At 33.7% G+C, this 19,702-nt stretch overlaps 5 protein-coding genes across 6 annotated transcripts; 3 read left to right on the forward strand and 2 right to left on the reverse strand.

The window, feature by feature from the left end:
- Positions 1–6,288: 6,288 nt before the first annotated feature.
- LOC108975450 (39S ribosomal protein L36, mitochondrial) lies at positions 6,289–6,957 on the forward strand. The gene is made up of 2 exons (XM_018943935.1): positions 6,289–6,365; positions 6,437–6,957. The coding sequence occupies exon 2, from the start codon at positions 6,437–6,439 to the stop codon at positions 6,869–6,871; it is 435 nt and encodes a 144-aa protein (XP_018799480.1). The 5' UTR covers positions 6,289–6,365; the 3' UTR covers positions 6,872–6,957.
- LOC108975449 (glyceraldehyde-3-phosphate dehydrogenase 2) lies at positions 6,935–8,367 on the reverse strand. Its single transcript, XM_018943934.1, has one exon. It carries the CDS (start codon positions 8,207–8,209, stop codon positions 7,142–7,144), a length of 1,068 nt encoding a protein of 355 aa, XP_018799479.1. The 5' UTR covers positions 8,210–8,367; the 3' UTR covers positions 6,935–7,141.
- A 151-nt stretch (positions 8,368–8,518) lies between these two features.
- On the reverse strand, positions 8,519–16,759 carry LOC108975451. Of its 2 annotated transcripts, XM_018943937.1 has the most exons (16): positions 16,546–16,759; positions 16,323–16,470; positions 15,985–16,269; positions 15,594–15,930; positions 15,461–15,532; positions 14,309–15,401; positions 14,225–14,251; positions 13,803–14,148; positions 13,614–13,742; positions 12,132–12,306; positions 11,262–11,999; positions 11,051–11,184; positions 10,656–10,984; positions 10,426–10,582; positions 9,957–10,221; positions 8,519–9,878 (listed from the first exon to the last, which is right to left on the reverse strand). In XM_018943937.1, exons 1-16 carry the CDS (start codon positions 16,662–16,664, stop codon positions 8,626–8,628), a joined length of 5,607 nt encoding a protein of 1,868 aa, XP_018799482.1. In that variant the 5' UTR covers positions 16,665–16,759; the 3' UTR covers positions 8,519–8,625. The 2 variants fall into 2 exon arrangements, with proteins under 2 accessions (XP_018799482.1, XP_018799481.1); XM_018943936.1 differs by having other exon boundaries at positions 11,262–12,306.
- LOC108975452 (ubiquitin-fold modifier 1) lies at positions 12,787–13,562 on the forward strand. Its single transcript, XM_018943938.1, has one exon. It carries the CDS (start codon positions 13,049–13,051, stop codon positions 13,310–13,312), a length of 264 nt encoding a protein of 87 aa, XP_018799483.1. The 5' UTR covers positions 12,787–13,048; the 3' UTR covers positions 13,313–13,562.
- A 264-nt stretch (positions 16,760–17,023) lies between the features above and the next one.
- Positions 17,024–19,205, forward strand: LOC108975462 (CAAX prenyl protease 1 homolog). Its single transcript, XM_018943958.1, has 3 exons — positions 17,024–17,118; positions 17,215–17,351; positions 17,694–19,205. Exons 2-3 carry the CDS (start codon positions 17,259–17,261, stop codon positions 18,966–18,968), a joined length of 1,368 nt encoding a protein of 455 aa, XP_018799503.1. The 5' UTR covers positions 17,024–17,118; positions 17,215–17,258; the 3' UTR covers positions 18,969–19,205.
- The last annotated feature ends 497 nt before the right edge of the window (positions 19,206–19,702 follow it).

Consider the following 19,702-nt stretch of genomic DNA (forward strand, 5'->3'; position numbering starts at 1 on the left):
AAGAATTTAAATAAAAATCATTAACAAACAAATATAACTCTCCATACCAACAATCGATAATCGAGTTATCGAAATCCTTTCCTAATAACAATAATAATATATTTAGTCATTTTACCTAAAAATAACTAACTACAATATGAACAATTTTTATATACGATAAAACTTAAGTCGTCGGCATTTATCGATTAATCGATATGCATCCTTTATGTAAAGCATCAAAACAATAAATCATTAAAGCAATACACATTAAGCAACAAAATTGCTCAATTTACATATCTTGAAATGTATAGCTTCCTTTAATAGCGCTTCGAGCATTAGGCAATAATCGAAATCGATATATTTTTTAAATATTCTCTTCCCTTTCATTGCAGATTTAAGTTGTAATTATCATTGCTTGATTAAAATATCTAAACTTATTTATTTATTTAAAGCAAACAGTTCTTCTTTATCATGCGTCGAACTTAAAATAAGTATCRAATAATTAGGCATTTTATGTCATGAAGAAATAATTAAGATGTGTATACGATTTTTTTCCTGCAATTAATACAATGAATATCTGACCGTAAATAGAAGAAAAAATAAATACATATTTTATCGATAAATATTTATTTTTTATTTTATCGATGAAAATATATTTTTTCCCCCAAAATTGGTCACATTCAGATACTCATTGCACTAAAAAAATCTATAAAAATAAATATCGGTAAAAGAATATGTATCAATAATTTACCATTTATTACTACTTTCGCCTTGTACTTCTGACAAAAAGACTAGTTAAGACTAAGCAACCAAATAAATAAAACACTTTATATTTCCAATTTAGGTATTATTTTTAAAAAATACTTTTTTTAAACAAATTAATTATAAATTTAAATAAAAAGAATTCTCAAGCGAATGATCGATATCATCGACTTTAATTACAATTGCAGGTATCGCAGAATATATTTTATCGATACTGATTTTTTCAACTAATATATTTCTTATTTATCATTGTTGGCTTTAGGTATTCTTATTTCTACATTTTTAATGAAAATAATAGCTTTCTAACATTCAACGCGTTTTTTATTTGTTTATAATTAAGATATAAGAAAACCGATTAAATATAAGTTTTAATTAAAAAGTTTTGAAAGAAATTATCGGATGTTATCGACTTTAATTACAGCTGTATGTATCAAGCAAGCATATTTGTATCGATAATTTGAACATTTTTAACCATTTTTTTTTTCAAAGCGATTAATTGCAAATTGTAGTTAAGAATCGTTTTTAGAGCAATAATCGATTTTTTCGACTTTAAGTATCAAGCCAGCATTTTTATCGATAGTTTCAACCTTTTCAACTATTTTTTGGAAACGTTTAATTACAAATTTTAATTCAAAATCGTTTTGAGAGAAATAATCGATTGTTATCGACTTTAATTACAACCGTATGTATCAAGCAAACATTTTTATCAATAATATGAACTTATTTTAACTAAACTACTACTTTTAGCTTTAGGTCTTCCAACCTACAACTATCGACTTGCCTTTTCCCCCTTCCCTCTTCTAGTGCAACTCAAATATTTAAACCATATTGTGATCATTTATAAGACACAACAAATGTATAACTATGCAATGCATAGTAAATGAAATAACATAACTAAAATATATGTACTAAAATTAAAAAAAAATTCTACTAAAAATTWATGAAACATGAAATCGTTTTCTCGACATTTTGAGAGTAAATGCCATGCTCAGCTTATAAAATTATTATTTTTCTAACAAAAAAGTCGTAAGTTATTAAAAATATAAAAACTTTAAACATTGTGAAAATTCTGAGCAAGTATTTACGAATGTAGCGCATGAAAACGTTTGACGATTGCAATGTTCGCCCCTGCATTGAACAATCGGCACAAATGTTTGCTATCGATTAGCGATTAATGGTTCAGAAAGGAAATCGTAGAGAACAGTTGTTATCAAAAAAGCGAAAATATACGATAAAAGGTATATACAATAGGAAACTGAAAGAAAATGCGGCTTAAAAAAATAGTTTTCAAAAATATCGAAGTTATGTAATAATTATGTATATTTTAACTGTAAAAAGTTATACATATATATTATACTATCTATAAAAAAATGTTAGTATTTTTGTTTTTTATCAAGCAAATTTAAAATCAGAAAAGTACATACCGTTAACTTGAGCGGCATTGCGCTTTTATTATTTCGATAACTCCTTTGATTACTCCATCTTTGATAAATATGTATTGTCGCCTTTTTCGTAGATAACATGTATATGGTAGTCTATAGTCACGTGTATATTTATTATTATGTATAAATTCGTAATGAATCTCAATGTATTTTCACATAAAGCACTTTGTTGGCGCGCTCACCAAAGTCTGAAAACCAGTCTAGTTGCCTTAAAAACTCTGAAAACACACATTCAGCTATTTTATTAGCTTTCGATAACTTAACACTTTCACTTATGAATTATCAAGCGTTCGATAACTTAAAACTTTTTCTTATAAAATATCAAGCGCTATCAATTGCCTTTTTCAAACTTTTAATAATATAAAATAAAACTAATTTTCTTAAAAATGGTAAATAAATAAACTTTTTGAATATTCATCTGACTCTGAAAACTTTAACCGAGAAAACACTTCCACTTATTCCTCTGTTTTTCTATGAAATTTCAATATGTAAACCTATCAGCTGCTTTGCATAACTTATGGTGGGTTCACACTGTACAGCGCACTGAAGTCAAATGAAAAATACAGATTTAAGCATTTGAAATATAGATGTCATATTTCACGAAAAAAACAGTTGTATGTATATCAAACCCTTTTTTATGAATTTATGCATTTCGTGTTTTAAACAAAATTCAGTAGAAATAAAAAAAATCAGTTATAATGTCAGCGCGATGTAATAAATTAATAAACCAAAAATATTGATAGCATAAATAACGGTAACATATGTTACCTTAGCTTGAGAAATGCGTAATCATACTTACATATATGAAACGCATAAAAATATATATAATATGTGCATATACATATATTCATGACAATCTTTTTWGCGTCTTAAAACGTTACTGTAGAGTTTTTGTGCCACATTTAGTTTATAGTTGTGTGAGGAAATAGTTAAAATTCTGAGAACGACTTCTTAGATTGCTGTGCAGGTTATTGCATGAGGTAGAATCACTCTTTATTCTCTTCGAAAACAGTTTACTTTAAACTTGGTAGAGCAGTTTATCCCGCGAATTGAATTTGAGTGCCAGGAAACGGGTCAAGTGGTTACTTTTAGCACAACACTTTACTTTCAACTTTTCGGCGATGMTCTGATTTTGTGTGCTTTATTATTTTTTGTTCAGAGATACATAAACTTTAGATAAGGAGATGTAGCCGAATTGTTGATGTATTGAGTTTGTATAACAGTTCTATGAATTTCTTGTGAAAATGCTGCAGAACCTTGGAAACAAAGCGTGTTCGCCGGAAAATATATTTCAAACCATTTTCGAAATTACTCGAATAAGCAGCAAATATACCTAAAATCATATAAAATATTATATTAAATAGTAAGCACACGAAATATATTTTTTTTTTCTGATACTACTGACAATATTTTAAAGTTGTCCTGTCCTCTTTATTTAACTTGCTATTATTTTATTTTCATTTCATTACCGCTACTTTAGAAGAAACTAAATTACTTTTTATAATAGTATAAAAAATGTAGTTAGCCYTCCAGTTTTAGTCTAAAAACTCATTAAAAAAAATATTTAAAATTAAAACTATACCAAACTTAACTTAAAATTTATWACAAATATACACTTAAAAACAAATATACACAAATATGAATAAATACTATGTATGTATATTTATGCAAACTACTTCGCGTATAAAGCTCTATATTCTTACATATGTACATACATACATAAGTACTCTCCCTATAGGCTGTAGCGAAGCTAATACTTTAAGATTCAGTAAAAGTAATTAAGAACGTTTAAGTAAATTATTTTTAAAATATACATATGAAAYTATTATCTGAGCAGAGAATTAGTACCTAAACAGTTGAATATATTATACATACATATGTTTGTACATATGTATGTATATTTGACAGAAAGCATTTGAAGCATTTACTCCAAAAAAAATTTATTGAGAATTAAACTTTAATGTAAAATAAATGAAAAACAAGCAAGATTGCGAATTATGCAAACACATGCTAAACACGACAAAAAATAACATGTATTAACATGTCGTAAGTCAAATCGCGAACATGCATTGCTTGCGGGATTTTCGCCGTGCTATGCCACGGAATAATAATAAAAAAAAAAATTGTTGTGTTTGCGGCTACACAGTTACTTATTAATTAATTTATGCTTTAAAATCAAAAGTAGTACTTGAAAATTTAAATGTGAAATCAAAACTTCATTAATTAAACATTTTAATTGCATACAATAACAATTCAAATTTTATTAAAAAAAAAACCTAAATGCAATATTAATAAAGACAAAGCAAAATTATGGAATATATTGACATATTAAATACATTTATGTAAGAGCCTAGTATTTAAGAAGATACTACTTTAAACTTAGCGAAAGTTAYAAACTCCTAACCACTGACAAGATTGGCCTATGCATTAAAAATTATATGGTTAAAATTTAGGTGAAACATGAACATTATAATTTAATAACAAAAATAAATAAATCTAACAGTGATTATTTTGAATGTTAACAATTTGCATTATTAATGTTAACAACAGAACAGAGCGACATAGCGACGTTGTCTTATTTGTAAGTTTCATATTAACATTTACCTTAAATATTAACAACTTTATTATTAAATATTGAAATAAATAGAAAAAAAACTGTTAGTATATAGTTTAAGATGTATTCAAATATATTTGCGATATTTTAAAAATATTGAACTATGTCGTATGTGTGTTTAAAATTCGTATTGGCGATTTAATTTTAAGTACAATAAAAACATGAAAAATAAGAAAGTAACAACAACATTAGTGAAGCAAATAATATTCAGAGTTAGAGCGCATTTGAAATTCGTTCACAAAGCGAAGCGACAATTCTGCAAAAATCAGTGTGCATACTTAGCCACATATTAGTATTCAAATATGAACATTAAATATWAAACTAAAAATATAGCAAAAAATATCCAACTACAGCAGTTAATAAATAACCTAAAAATTAACACTCTATAATATATAGAAATACTAMCAAAGCTGAGCATTTAATGTCATGTAATGTAGACACACTCCTATGCATACATATKTACATAGTTATCTACTTACATATGTATGTTATGTAAGCATTTCCTGATTTCTCCTACAACTAAACTAACAAGAAAATTTAAAAGCAGCGCCTAAGCGTTCGCACAATTCAAGATTTAAAGGTATAACAACTTGCATGAAATACTTTCATACATACATACATAAATAGTAAAAAAAAGAAACTAAAATGTACTACAAAAAATTCTTATGCACACATACTATAACATTCACTTTAAAAGTAATAAAATTTATAGGAAATAATAAGACGCAGAGTGTTTCTTCTGCAATTTTTGTTAAGCTAATATTTAACTCACAATACTTTATATATATACATGTATTTTACATATTAAATAATGTATTAGAAAACAACTCTAACAAATCATAATGAAATTACAGAAATATTATTCCAGTAATAATAAAAATGAACTCTACAAAAAAAATTTTATGTGTCTTATTGCATTTCATGTGAGTATAGGGTGGAATTTGAATCTTTAAATATAAGAATAAGAGTGTTCTGAAGTTTTTCAGCTGCTTGTCCCTTTTTCACTGGCCCTTCGGAGTCACGAATATTTTCAGAATGCTACGCGAACTTGTTTGTAAATTGAACTCACTTTAAGAGCATTCTTCCAACTTTAAGTACGCAAAACATCTTTGCCTTTAATGAATCCATTTCTTTCTAGAACCAACGAACCTAACATTCTTATCACACRAAAAATTTCAAACAGAGTCGTCAAWTCTTAAGTTGGAAAAGTCAATGTCACTGTGAGATGTATTTTTCCGGTTGACACGCATTCCTTCGCCGCAAAACGCAATTTATCGATAATCACAGTGTTTCAATAAAAATCGAGTTACTCAAGTTACAAACTTTAACACAGTTCCAATTAAAATTTACAATTCCTTGCACACAAACGAATTAAAGCCGAATTTAAATCCATGACTGAAGCTTGCAGTAAAATGAAGGAAGAGGAAGCCAAATCGTCGAATCATTTCATTTCACTCAAACAACTCGACTGAAGATGGCACGATAAACAGTAGAAGATGAACAGCTGATTGCCAACATTTGTAACAGCTGGAAGAATTAAGCAATTTGGTGTGAAGAACATTACAGAGGTGATAAAATWCAATTCATTAATAATAAGTGCAAGTAACAATAAAAACATACATAAAATACACTTTCACAGATGTCATTCATCAGCAAAATTGGTGCACATTTTTATAAAAGCAGCTTACGCCTATTAACTGCCGCTTCAAATGTGCACACACCCGCTGTCAACGCAAATAGCCGCACATATCACATAATGGCCAATTGTAGGACACTGGCAGCAAGCGGGCCGATTGCAGTCACTAGCAATATCACTGCTGCAAATACTACTGTTGAAAGTGGACTTCAGCGTCTGCTCACACCATTCAATTCACTTTTAACGCAAGTGGCAGGTTTTAAGGTTAAGGGACGTCTGCGTCGGCGCTGCAAAGATTGTTACTTTGTGGTGCGACAAGAGCGTCTTTATGTCATTTGTCCAACACACCCTCGTCATAAGCAAATGGCTATGAAGAAACGTGAGAAGAATACATGGATACTAACGCATGCCACACAATCGAAAGTGAGACCATACTGAGCCCTATTTTGTTGAGAGAAAAATGGCATTGTTATGTGTTATTTAGAAAAACGCATTAGTAAATAAAGTAAAAAAATCTAAAAGTTTATTTTTTTTTTTTTTTGTATAAAATTGTTGGACTCAATATAAGTAACTTTGTGGATATTCATAAACAAATAGAAAATAATGTGAGTCTGTTATATTAACGTAAATCTAACCTGCTTAATCACGCTTTAATCATTGTCAATATTTCAAAAGGTATACCATAATTTTATTTCTTCGGGAAACATATTATTTTTTCTTACTATCACACTTGTTGCCGCCTTTTTTACCGTCTTTTTTATCTTTTCCTTTTGCCTTTTTATCTGCCTCTTGCACATATTTTACCAGATCAATCATACGCGAGGAATAACCATATTCATTGTCATACCAAGAGATTAATTTATAAAATGTATCAGTTAATGCTATGCTAGCTTTGGCGTCAAAAATTGAGGAACGCGCATCAGTTGTGATATCTGCCGACACAATCTCATCTTCCGTATAACCGAGTATGCCTTTCATTGGACCTTTAGAAGCTTCTTGGATTTTCTCTTTAATGCAATCGAGTGAAGTTGGCTTGCCAAGGCTAACCGTTAAGTCGACCACAGAAACATCCGCAGTGGGTACACGAAAAGCCATACCCGTTAATTTACCATTTAAAGATGGTATAACTTTTCCAACTGCCTTAGCGGCACCCGTCGATGCTGGTATAATGCTTTGCAGCGCACCCCGACCGCTGCGCCACTTCTTTGGTGACGGTGCATCAACACATTTCTGTGAGGAGGTAACCGCATGTACTGTAGTCATTAGGCCATTGCATATTTCGAAATTGTCATGTATGACTTTCGCTAAGGGCGCCAGACAATTTGTGGTGCACGAAGCATTGGAAATAACCTTCATATCCGGTTTGTAAGCATTCAAATTGACGCCGACAACGAACATGGGCGCATCAGCAACGGGCGCCGAGACAATTATCTTTTCTGCGCCGCCCTTCAAATGAGCACTCGCCTTCTCGGTGGATGTGAATTTGCCCGTGCATTCGAGCACATATTTAGCGCCAACTTCTTTCCATTTGATTTTGGTCGGATCCTTTTCAGCCAAAATTTTTATGGTAAGATCGTTAATTTTCAAATTTTTGCCATCCATGGCGATTTTGCCTTTGAAGCGACCATGTGTTGAGTCATACTTCAACATATAGGCCATGTACTTTACATCGATAAAAGGTTCGTTGATAGCCACAATTTGTGCCTTTCGACGTATTGCCTCGCGCAATACTAAACGTCCGATTCGGCCAAAACCATTAATTCCAATGTTAGACATATTGCTATTTCAGATGAGTACAAAAAATTTAGGTTTTTTCAAGAACAAAATTCTAGATTGCTGATTTTTATAAGGATTTTATATTAACGAGTTAATTAGACAATAGATTTTTTAGTTTATTTTGAAAATTATTTCACCGAATACATGTTTGAAATAATTTACTACAAACTTATAAGCTGTTGAGCTCTTTATTTCCAGAATCACGGCATGTACCGTTGCATAACCGTTTAAACTCATAACAAGATGACATTTCAGTGAAGTTTCTTGTTGATGGATAACAAAAATAAAACAAAACAAAGCAGAGATTTKAATTCTTAAAGTAAGGTGCAACTCGTTTTGCCAAGTTTTATTTTAAAAATATATATGTATATGTGTACTTAACAATACCACTTAACTTAAAGTAAAAAAAAAACTGTTTATTTGCCCTGTAGCTTGGACAGAAAGTCTATTAAAAAATTATAGCGTTCTTTGACTTCCGCCAACGAACGAGATGTTAGCTTATCATGCATACGCTTGAAGAGTAGCTCCCTTTCAATGCCGGCGCTCAACTTCATCTCGATCAATATAAGCTTGTCTTCTTCACGTGTCCAAGCTGTAGACGCTTTAACTGACGCTTGATTCGATTTGTATGTCGCTATATCATCATCAGGCGTGGATGCGCTTAATGTGGCAACTACCTCCAACTTACAATCTTCAGTGTAATTTTCATTCGTGGCAGCGGGATTGGACACAYTTGACGTTTTTGCTGTCATTGACGTTGTTGTAGTCGCAGCTTCTTGCAAATCGCTATTCTCAACATGCTGCGCTTGTTGCAACTGATCGAAGCAGTCATGCGAAAATGAATGTGACACTTCAGCATTCTCTGGTATGAATTCCAAATCATCTGAATTATCGCTGTGCTCCAATTTAGTGACTGTGAGCAGTGGCGGCGTATGAGGTGAAACGGATCTATGCTCATGCGACTGCAGCACAACACTATCGTCTGTAACAGACGACTCTTGACTAGTGTCGCCAGGTTTTTTGGCACAAGCTACTATAGCAATACGATCTTTGTTATCGATTTCACCTTCATAGTCCTCCTCTGCAATCAAAGATTTTAGTTTCTTAGCACACGCGATGGCAGGATTGTGTTCGTACACTACAACCATTGGTTGTAGGCTGCTGCCGCTTGGGCGTACACGAGTCGCCGACACAGGTGATTTAATCTTCTTTGTGGGCGATTTCCGTTTATCACGTAGCTGCTGAGGGACCTGTGGGTCGGCATTGTTTTCACTACTACTATTACTACAGACCGCATTTGTAGCGGGTGCGGTAAGTGTTGTCGTTGTTAACGCGCTGCTAGTTGCACTKGCGTTGTTCGACGGTAGGCATTGCAAAGGTGTTAGGCTGGCGGTACTTATGTTGGCACATGTTGATGTACCAGGTGTTGGATGTTTGCGCGGTGATACTATTTTACCGTCATCGTTGAAATTCAACGAGGACTTCTTAGCATTTGCATGGTGAGACGCGAAGTTACTGCTCGTATTTGGTGTGCTCGTAACAGGCGCAAAGCATGTATTCGCATAATAGGAGGGATTAAGGCGCATCGCATGTGCACGTAAAGCGGTATCGTCACATATTTCCAGTGAGGAGCTGGTATCCTCATCGTTAGGCATATCAACTATTAACACTAGAGTGAACAAATTATATATATGTACATATATGTATATTAATAGTATTCATTAGTTTATGTGTGTATATAATATACCTTTGGACAAATCTTCCTCCTCCAATTTATCGTTATCATCACTGTTGCAGTCAGCTGCCGCATTTGCTGCCGCTTTGTCCACAGCAACCGCCAATTGTTTCTCACCATGCTCGCGTATACCGTGCACACATTCGGGCATTGGCAATTCCAAAAGTTCTTCGTTATTACTTTCTCCAGCCGTTTCAGGCTGACAATTATTCGCCATGAAAGAGAGTTTAGCGGGCAGCGTCATTTTGTTACCGTAGAAGATCCGTCCATTTATATACTATGGAGAAAATAAAATTGTTACAAATAGTAATTTGTACACTACCTATAAAGCAAAAAAAAAAATGCATTTATGCTTTGGGGAGCTGAGAACCATATTGTATTGATCTATGTGCTTCTAGCAATAGAAAGCACCGTGGAGTTTAGTCATACATATACAGGTATTCACGTAAAAACACATCGACACTACCAATAAAGCACTCACCCTCAACTGACAGTTATGTGTTTGGTTTTGTTGCTGTTGCTGCTGCTGCAGTTCACAACAAGGCGCTGAAACTTCGTGTGAATCATTGAGAGTTTCATACAGATTGGGTTTGATTTCGACTTCCTTCAAATTTACTTGCTCTGGCGTTGAAAATATTCTTTATAGAGTAAAGAAAAACAAACAGTTGAAAACGTGTTTTTACATRGATATTAATTGCGTTATGTTTATACCTTTCTGGTGGTTTAGCCTCGGTAAACTGTTGCAAAAACCAATCGATTAGAAATTGATTGCCCTTCAGCAGTGGCAAAATTTTAGTTTCGACTTTTTTCATGGTAACTTCTGGATCCTCCGCCAACTCAGCTAAACAGTTATAAATTTTTCGAATTTGAGCAGGTTGTTTATTAAAATAAATATTTAATTTGTTGATAAATGTTGTCATATTGTTGATCATGAAATGCTCAAAGAATTTTCCAATTTCCACTGCTTCAGATGGTAACAAAAAAGTGAGGAACACCTGAGCTAGCTCAGGATGCTCAGGTAGAAATAGTTGTTCTAATTTCTATTTGAATTAAAAATACAAAAATTATGGTACAGATCTCAAGTATTTTAATCACTTTGCACTTACATAATATAAATCCGCAACCTTATCTCGACGCGGATCGAATGTTTTGAGTATATGATTGAATTTTTTGCAGTCTTCAGAACGATTTGAGGCTTTGAAAGCCTCTTCCACCTTTTCATAAAAGTTCAATGCGTAAACTGCGTATAAAAAATTAAATATTGTGGGCAAAACTTTTAGTTCTGACATTACTATGCAACTACAGTCTTTTACATACTTGCATCTTTGCGATTTGCATCCTCAGCCGTATCAGGCAGAAGCATATGCTTGAAATTTTCTTCCTGTCTGCTAGCCTTTTTACTGCGCGAACAGACGTTGGACTCTTCTTCACCACGCGTACGTTTACCAAAATATTGTTGTGAACTATGCACAAAAAACTTTGCTGTTGGCAAATGCTGTCCTGCAGTAGAGGCGCTCGTTGATATGGGTTGGGCATTGCCAGTAGCGGTACCAGAAGTAATGGAAGTAGCATTACGACAAGCCATTTTGAGATCTCTTAACAAGTCTGTGTATAACTCTAATGCTTTAAAATATCTGTAAAGTGTGCGTACAATTGGTACACGTTTATATAGCACTTCTTTTCGCTTCAAATTTTTGCGGTAGCAATTTAGTAAACAACTGATTCGTTGTTGCCGCTGACGTTTATTTTTCTTATGTCGCTGAAATATGTGACACGACCGTCGCAATGTTCTAAAGCGCGTATTTTTGGTGTACCCAGCTTTCAACTTAGTAGGCAAATGCAATTTACGTCGTGCCGATTTAACTTTCAATGGACTCCCCTCACTTGTACACTGCGTAGTGGTAGATTTTAAACTTGTTCCATTTTGCAGCGGTTCAAGAATCGGTTGCAAAGTTTTGGAACCCCAATCGTAATTGTATGAAGCGATATTTGCATTTTGGTAGTCAGAGGTATTCAAGTTATCTTTGTCAGTAGAAGTATCTTTTATCGCTAGTGCTGTTGTGTTGTTAACGGGTGGTTGTGTGTCCCCAATTGTTGTAATACCAGAAAAATGATAATTCACATTTATAGTTAGGCAATTTGCAATACTTTTTTTCGAACGAGTTTTGGTGAAGAAACTATTGTTACTTGTTTGTGAAAACCAGGATGAGTTAGCGCCACTGTTGTCCGGTGTTGAAGCTTGAGTTGTGCTATCGGGTAGTTTTATATTTTCGCCCAAAGCTTCACGAACGAATTCTAAATAGGACGACCCAGCTTCTTCAGATGCATATACACCTCGTTTTCTTCGTTCTGCTCGTATTTTCTAAAGTTAAAAGAGCATTACGAAAATTGAAAAAGTAATGCAAAAATTGTTAATACTTTACAAAGCAAACGCACTCCAAAATTCTATAAAATCTAATGTCAAAAACACAAACATAAACAAAATAACTGTGAACGTCTAGATTAAAATGAAGTACCCACTGTGAATACTTCGCAATATGCCTTCGATTACAGCAATAAAATTATCGTTACTTCTAAGTACGATTTAATAATCGATTTAAACTCATATATCAAAATTTGAAGGCACGGCTACATTTACTACATAGCATATTAGCAATCTAAAATCCTTGAGCTTTTAAGTTTCTTTCAAATTAATACTAATAACTAAATTACACATACAGTAAGTCCTGCCCACAGAATATATCACATATATTACGAATTTTAATGTCACTAGGATGCACTTGAATTAAAAAAAAAAGTTTTTTAATCGATTATTACATCGATAACTACGAAAATTGTAAATCTCAAACAAAGGTGGAAAGCGAATTTCTAAACACACCTGGGAGGTTGGCAATTGGCAAATAAATAAATATTTAAGTTTTGAAAAACAAAACTAAATCAAATATTAGCTCGCGTTTTTCAATAAGAATTCATCTTAAGACAACACATAWGTTAATTAAGTTGGCTTAAACCTTCAGTATTATTTACTGCAAATTTGAGTAGTTTCAAAGTGACCACGTCACAACGATTACTTTGTGAAACCTGTATAGTACGCAGCATAAAACATGAGTTCGAAAGTAACTTTCAAAATTACATTAACATCGGATCCTAAATTGCCTTTTAAAGTACTCAGCGTACCAGAGGGAACGCCATTCACGGCAGTGCTGAAATTCGCAGCGGAAGAATTCAAAGTGCCAGCAGCAACCAGCGCGATAATAACAGATGATGGCATTGGTATTAGCCCACAACAAACAGCAGGCAATGTATTCTTGAAGCATGGTTCAGAACTACGACTGATACCTAGAGATCGTGTCGGAAACACACAATAAATGTGATGGGCAATAATAGTTGATTTTTTAAATTATGTTAGCTCAACTGTAAAACAAATTTTTGTACAATACAATGCTAATATAGCGACTAACAACCTTCTATCATCTTCTTGTGGATTTTGCAGAATGTATGAAATTTGTGTAAATCATAATTTGGGTGTCTAACACGACTTTCCCCTATATAGGAATAACAATTATTCATAAAATTACGCCAATAAAATGAACACATAAGCGATTAAATACAATATAACCTGGCAATTTCTTCTTTTGATTAATAAATTTAAAATAAATATCCACTTACCTCATCTATATGCGTTTGCCAAGCCAACGGTAGCTCTGTGTAACGATCCTTAGGTGGTAATACTTTGTTGTTTTCGAAGTAAATAAGCTTGTGTTGAACTGGTGGAGCACGTTTGTGTTCAAAATAATACTGAAATGATAAACAAAAAATAGAATACTTAATTATGTATTTTTCTACGTAGTAACCAACCTTCACCGGATTATAATAATCCGCATTTCTCAAGCATTTCACTTGAGTCCATATTCGATAAAACGACTTGCCGTGCACAGTGTCCTTTGTTAACCGTTCTACAGCTACCTTTAATTCCGATGTTTTCTTTGATATGCGCTCACCTGTTTCTCGTATTTTTTGTATATGATGTTCCAAACCCATAGCAATTAATTGCATTTCAGCAGGTGCAAACACTTCATATTTGGTTCGCCTTGAAATGAACGGTATACGGGGCAAATATTCTGGATACATGAACACCTCGCTATTTATTACAAATTCCATAATGCGTGGGGGAAAACGTGGAACTTGACGGCGATTACTTTTGCTATAACGATAGAGATCACATTATTAAAAAATAAAAAATTTGATAAAAATAGCTTTCGGTGATGTCCGACTCTTACGTGCTATTAATTTCGCTGTGTATAAATCTGTAAAGTAAACATTACAATTATTAAATTTTTTTTTTTTTTTTTCAAATTACTTACTTCATCAATTCTTTGTTTTCCTTAGTCTCCTTATTTAAATCCTCCTCCCATTGTCGAATAAGGTTCACAGCTAGCTGGAGATTCCACGCCCGGAATGACGCATCGTCTTGTGCTCTCTTTTCGATTTCCAACAACATGTCTTTCGCCTTAAACGAAAGCTTCCAATACATCGGATGTGAGTAGCTTTGTATAAATGTTTGTGTTAGCATTTGTACGTGAATACGTAACTGCTGTTGTAATATATCATGTTGATGCTTGGTAAAGCCTATCGGTTGGTTTGACAATTCCTCCATTTGTGAAATACTGTTCGACATGTTACGATTAGTCTCGAATTTTTTTAAATATTCAGTATATACATGTTTTCTAATAGATATATATTCCCATGTAAAATTTGTGTCRTATGGTACACTGTAAAGTGGATCCTGTGGGGTTTTTGGAGAAGTAGGTGGTTCTGGTGCACGCGCTGGCATCCTCTGTGGCTGTATTCTAACGAGCGGCGGTGGTCCAATTGCATTAGCATTTGGTACTACACGAGCTAATTGATAAGAATTATTTTGTCCCGGTATTTTAACAGCTATCCAYTGGGGTTCCGTCGAAAAGTTGGAGGGGGGAAGAGTTATAATTTGACTKCCACCTTGGTCCGGACTGTTRGTATATGCCACAGGCGCTTGTAGTTGCGTTGAAGGRGTGGACACAACATTTGGATTGAAWGAGTAATCATTTATAGTCACATTGTTTCTGTTACTAAGAGGAACTAAAGGTGGTACATCAGTAATATAATYTGGTTGTGGCTGTGGCTGTGGCGGATTATATTGTCGGGTGGTTGGTGTATCAAAATTTAGTTCTCTCACAATTCGGCTATTATCTTTTTCAGGAATTGTAGGTGTAGCGAACTTATCAGAAACGGAGTCCATGTTTTTGTCTTCGGTAAYGGTCGTCTCCCCGAAATTATCTAACAAGAATTTTTGTGGTGTATCCAACTCAATGCTTTCAAGAGACACGCCTTCGTTGACCAAACCTTCGAACAATTCCGCCACGAGATCAGTTAGTTCCTTTCTAGGTATATTCACGTCACGCAACTCTTCAGCATCCTCTGTAATAAGTTTTAATAAATAAATTAAGTCAGTACGCAGGTAAATTTTACTGTCAAACCCAATATTTTCTCGGCCGCTATATACTCAGGATCATTAATGGGATCATCTTCATCTGCCACAAAACTGGTGCCTTTAATAAAGAAATTAAAAATATGTAATASTGTACTATTCTACATTTTTATGACATTTACTTAAGGGCTTAGAAAAATCGTTTAGAAATTGCATCCAATCCTCATCGTTGGCAGTCATATCAAAATCTTGCAAATCAATTTGTTCTACATCAGGTGGCACAAACTCAGACTCTATATCTTCGATAGCGGTTTGCTCCAGGCATAATTTCGAACGCGTCCGCGCGGCTATGCGCACATCTTCGCGTGTGCTCTTACATTTTTCCAATGGTATTTTAAAACAACCATCTTCGGTTAACTTTACGGGCGAGTCTTCAGCTTCTGTCTGTGATAAAGGTGTTTGTGGGGTGCGTGGATTCGAATCCAAATCTGAAACTGTGCTATTTGGATCTTCATCGGACTAAAATAAACATATTAGTATATTAGATTMATCTAATGTTTAATAAWTACGTACAATAAAATCCTCTTCTTTGAAAACATACTCCTCATCGTCTTCATCTGAATTTAATTCGTCTTGTATAAGAGTTGCAATTTCCGGCTCTTTAATTTCATTTACTACTGGCAATGTAATTCCAGGCGTTTTATTTAACTCGCGTGCTCTAGCGCGCGTCAATTTGGGCACAGACGGTGTATCAGTAATTATTATAGCTGGTTGTTCRGATTCTTGACGTTCGCGCTCAATTTCATCTTCTGCTTTTAGTGTGACCAGCGCGAGTATATGTTCATTTTTCACAAATTTCTATATAAAAATATTTTATTAAAGCAATTATTGTATATTCTTGAAAACTGAACCTGTATCAATTGGCGCATCTCATCATGACTTAAATCATTTTCTTGGGCCACTTTTCGCAGTTTCTTTTCGATTTCAACCGCATCTGCCATATCCTCCAATTCGGATTCTAAGTCGCTATCGCTAAACCTCTTGACCAGACATCTTTTTCTGTAAGAAATATGAATTAAATTTTGTATCTACAATTCAAATAACACAGTACACTGCTTGAAGTTATAAACAAACCTTTTTCGCGCCCTGCGACTCCCCGATGACCCGCATACATTTCGTACCGAACTATTACTYGTATTTTTCTTTGCGGAGTCACCTCCAGGACTTTGCTTCTTTGTGCTTCCGCCGGGCATTTTATTTTAAACAAGAATATTTACTTAAATATAATAAATACAGTATTTAAACACAATAATTTCACGTTAGAAATGAGTATGAATTACTTCAATACAAGCAACAAATACTTCAAGCGGTAACTATTCACAATAGCTGGCTTTCATTGCTAGTAAGCAATAGACATCAAGATGTGACATTTCGCAATTAAAAAATAATTTCTAAATAGAACATTTAAATGTATTTAAAGAAAACTGCAATGGCTGCTCTCGTGCCATTGTATATTTYGGTATAGTATTTTTGCAATCTGCAATCYTGCAAGAGCAAGCGAATACCCCTATTGATTTAATAAGCTCTTACATCCAATTTGCAAAAAAAAAAATCTCATATGGCATCACAGGCAGTCTGACAGCTTCCAGCTGGTGTTCACATTTGCGGCGACGCTTATCATTAATATTTGTCCATTGGCTAAAATTTGTAAGTTTTATTTCTTAACCGATAACTATAAACTTTTACTTGTTTAATAAATATACAATAAGAAATTGTTTGACCTTTGACACTTTTATCATTCAGTAAATTTTGGCACCTCGCATTCGAAGAGCCGATAAAGTAAGAAAATGGTTTTGCCAGCGGGAGATGTTGTTTTATATAGCGTTATTGGAGTGATCCTTTTGGAAAACATATTTGATATCTACATAACATATCGTCAGGTAATTGAAATTATTGAAAGATATTTCTAAATATATTTGCATTGTTTAATTTAAGAGTTGTGTACATGTAGACATATTTATGAATTAGGTTAATTGAATACAACTTGGCTCAAAATTCATGTTAAACTAGGTAGGGGGTAACTTGTYTCTGCGATACGTCAGAATTATATATGCATGCGTAAACTTGGCTAAAAATTTACATATAAATTAGTTTAGAATTTAATTTTCTACACAAAGATAAAAAAATATATTTTATGTAACATACATATTGTCACGAAGTCGTAAATTTAAGTAACAAAATACAATTACACTTACAATTTGTTAACTTTTGCTTACTTATAGATAAGAGTATACAGAACAGCTTTGAGAGTGCCCAGGGAGCTCAAAGACTGCATGAACGATGACACATTCCAGAAAGCTCGTCTTTATGGTCTTGACAGAGCCACATTTGGCGTATTTAGTGCCATTATAAAAGATGTTATTCTAATGTGCATTGAACTCTATACTGGCTTCATTGCTGTGCAATGGGCTTGGGCTATAGATTTGGCAAAACTTCTGCATTTAAATGCCGATAATGAAATAATTGTCAGCTGCTTATTCGGACTTGTTACAAGCGTAATTGGTACATTTAAAGATCTTCCTTTTAAGATTTACTCCGTATTTGTACTGGAAGAAAAGCATGGCTTCAATAAACAAACTGGAGGATTTTTCGCCTGGGATCAAGTAAAGGGTTTTCTCGTTACACAAATCTTAATGGTTCCTATTATTTCCGCAACCGTCTGGATTGTGCAGAACGGCGGTGATCAATTCTTTATTTGGTTGTGGCTCTTCACAGGCATCACATCGCTAGTTTTGCTTACTATCTATCCAATATTCATTGCACCACTCTTCGATAAATATACACCACTTGAGCAAGGACCATTACGCAAATCCATTGAAGATCTTGCAGCCATGCTGAAATTCCCTCTCACCAAATTGTACGTTGTAGAGGGTTCAAAACGTTCATCGCACAGCAATGCCTACTTCTATGGTTTATGGAATTCGAAACGGATTGTACTATTCGATACTTTGCTACTGAACAAAGGCAAGCCAGATGATTCTGAATTGAAAGAGGAAGATAAAGGCAAAGGATGCACAAATGAGGAGGTACTCGCCGTACTGGGCCATGAGTTGGGTCATTGGAAGTGTGGTCATGTCACGAAAAACATTATTATAGCACAAGTACATTTACTTTTATTATTCGTCGTATTTGGTTATTGCTTCACTTATGGACCATTTTATGAAGCTGTCGGTTTCCAACCTGGTACACGCCCAATCATCGTAGGATTGCTTGTCGTATTCACCTATGTAATGGCACCCTATAATGCGATTGTCAATTTTGCTATGACAACACTATCACGTTACTTTGAATATCAAGCTGATGAGTTCGCACATGGTTTGGGCTTCTCAAAGCAGTTGGGTCAAGCTTTGATCAAATTGAATTTAGACAACTTGGGTTTCCCAGTTTACGATTGGTTGTACTCGGCCTGTAATCACTCGCATCCAACGCTCCTACAACGTATGGACCGAYTAAAGCAGTTAGATGTCGAAGAAAAAACGCAGAAAAAAGAAAACTAAAGACGGAGCTTGTGCTAYGCGTGTCAAAGATAAAGGATTCAGCTTCTTTACAGATGGCATCGCTATTAAAGATAAAAAGCCGCACAGTTACAGTTTCTCGCCGCTGTACTAGTCCCACGCCGATTTCAATTATTAATCAAATCACTTTTATAAATATTTTTTAATATTTGTATTTTTCGTTGTACAAATTTAGTTTTATTCAAGAAAAATAAATCGGAGAATCTTTCAAATAAACGATTTAATTTTTTTGATTTGGATGATCTAATTAGTTTTAAAGAACTTTCGGAAATGAATTATTCTTTTTGGAAGTAAAAGTAATTTTTGGTTAGCATACATATAACTGTGTATACAGCTGTAAATAACAGTCAGTACAAATTTTATATCATTCCTTATAAACTATACTTGTTAATATGTATGTATGTGCTCAAATAGAAACACATTTGTKTACATATATACATATATGTATTCACTTGTGTAGCCTAACAAACTTTTACGAACAACTTTCAAAATACTTATGTTGTGAATTTGTCAGTTGCATTACGCACAGTCTAGTGGTTACGCGGCAAAATAAAAATACTAAATATGAATAGTATTAAATTCTCGCTAGTTTTTTACGTTTCAATTCTTTTACACCAAAACTATAGCACAGCTTGGATTTTACCTATGCTAAGGCGCAATGAACTTTCAAATGAGAAAAGTGCGGAAAATCTACAAGGGAACGTTACAGCAGAAGA

This window comes from Bactrocera latifrons, unplaced genomic scaffold (genome assembly GCF_001853355.1).
Source record: "Bactrocera latifrons isolate USDA-ARS-PBARC rearing strain unplaced genomic scaffold, ASM185335v1 scaffold_65, whole genome shotgun sequence".
Classification (NCBI taxonomy): Eukaryota; Metazoa; Arthropoda; class Insecta; order Diptera; family Tephritidae; genus Bactrocera; species Bactrocera latifrons.

Coding starts and splice junctions, on each gene's coding strand:
- LOC108975450 (XM_018943935.1), top strand. CDS start 6,437: ATGTCATTCATCAGCAAAATTGGTGCACATTTTTATAAAAGCAGCTTA.
- LOC108975449 (XM_018943934.1), bottom strand. CDS start 8,209: ATGTCTAACATTGGAATTAATGGTTTTGGCCGAATCGGACGTTTAGTA.
- LOC108975452 (XM_018943938.1), top strand. CDS start 13,049: ATGAGTTCGAAAGTAACTTTCAAAATTACATTAACATCGGATCCTAAA.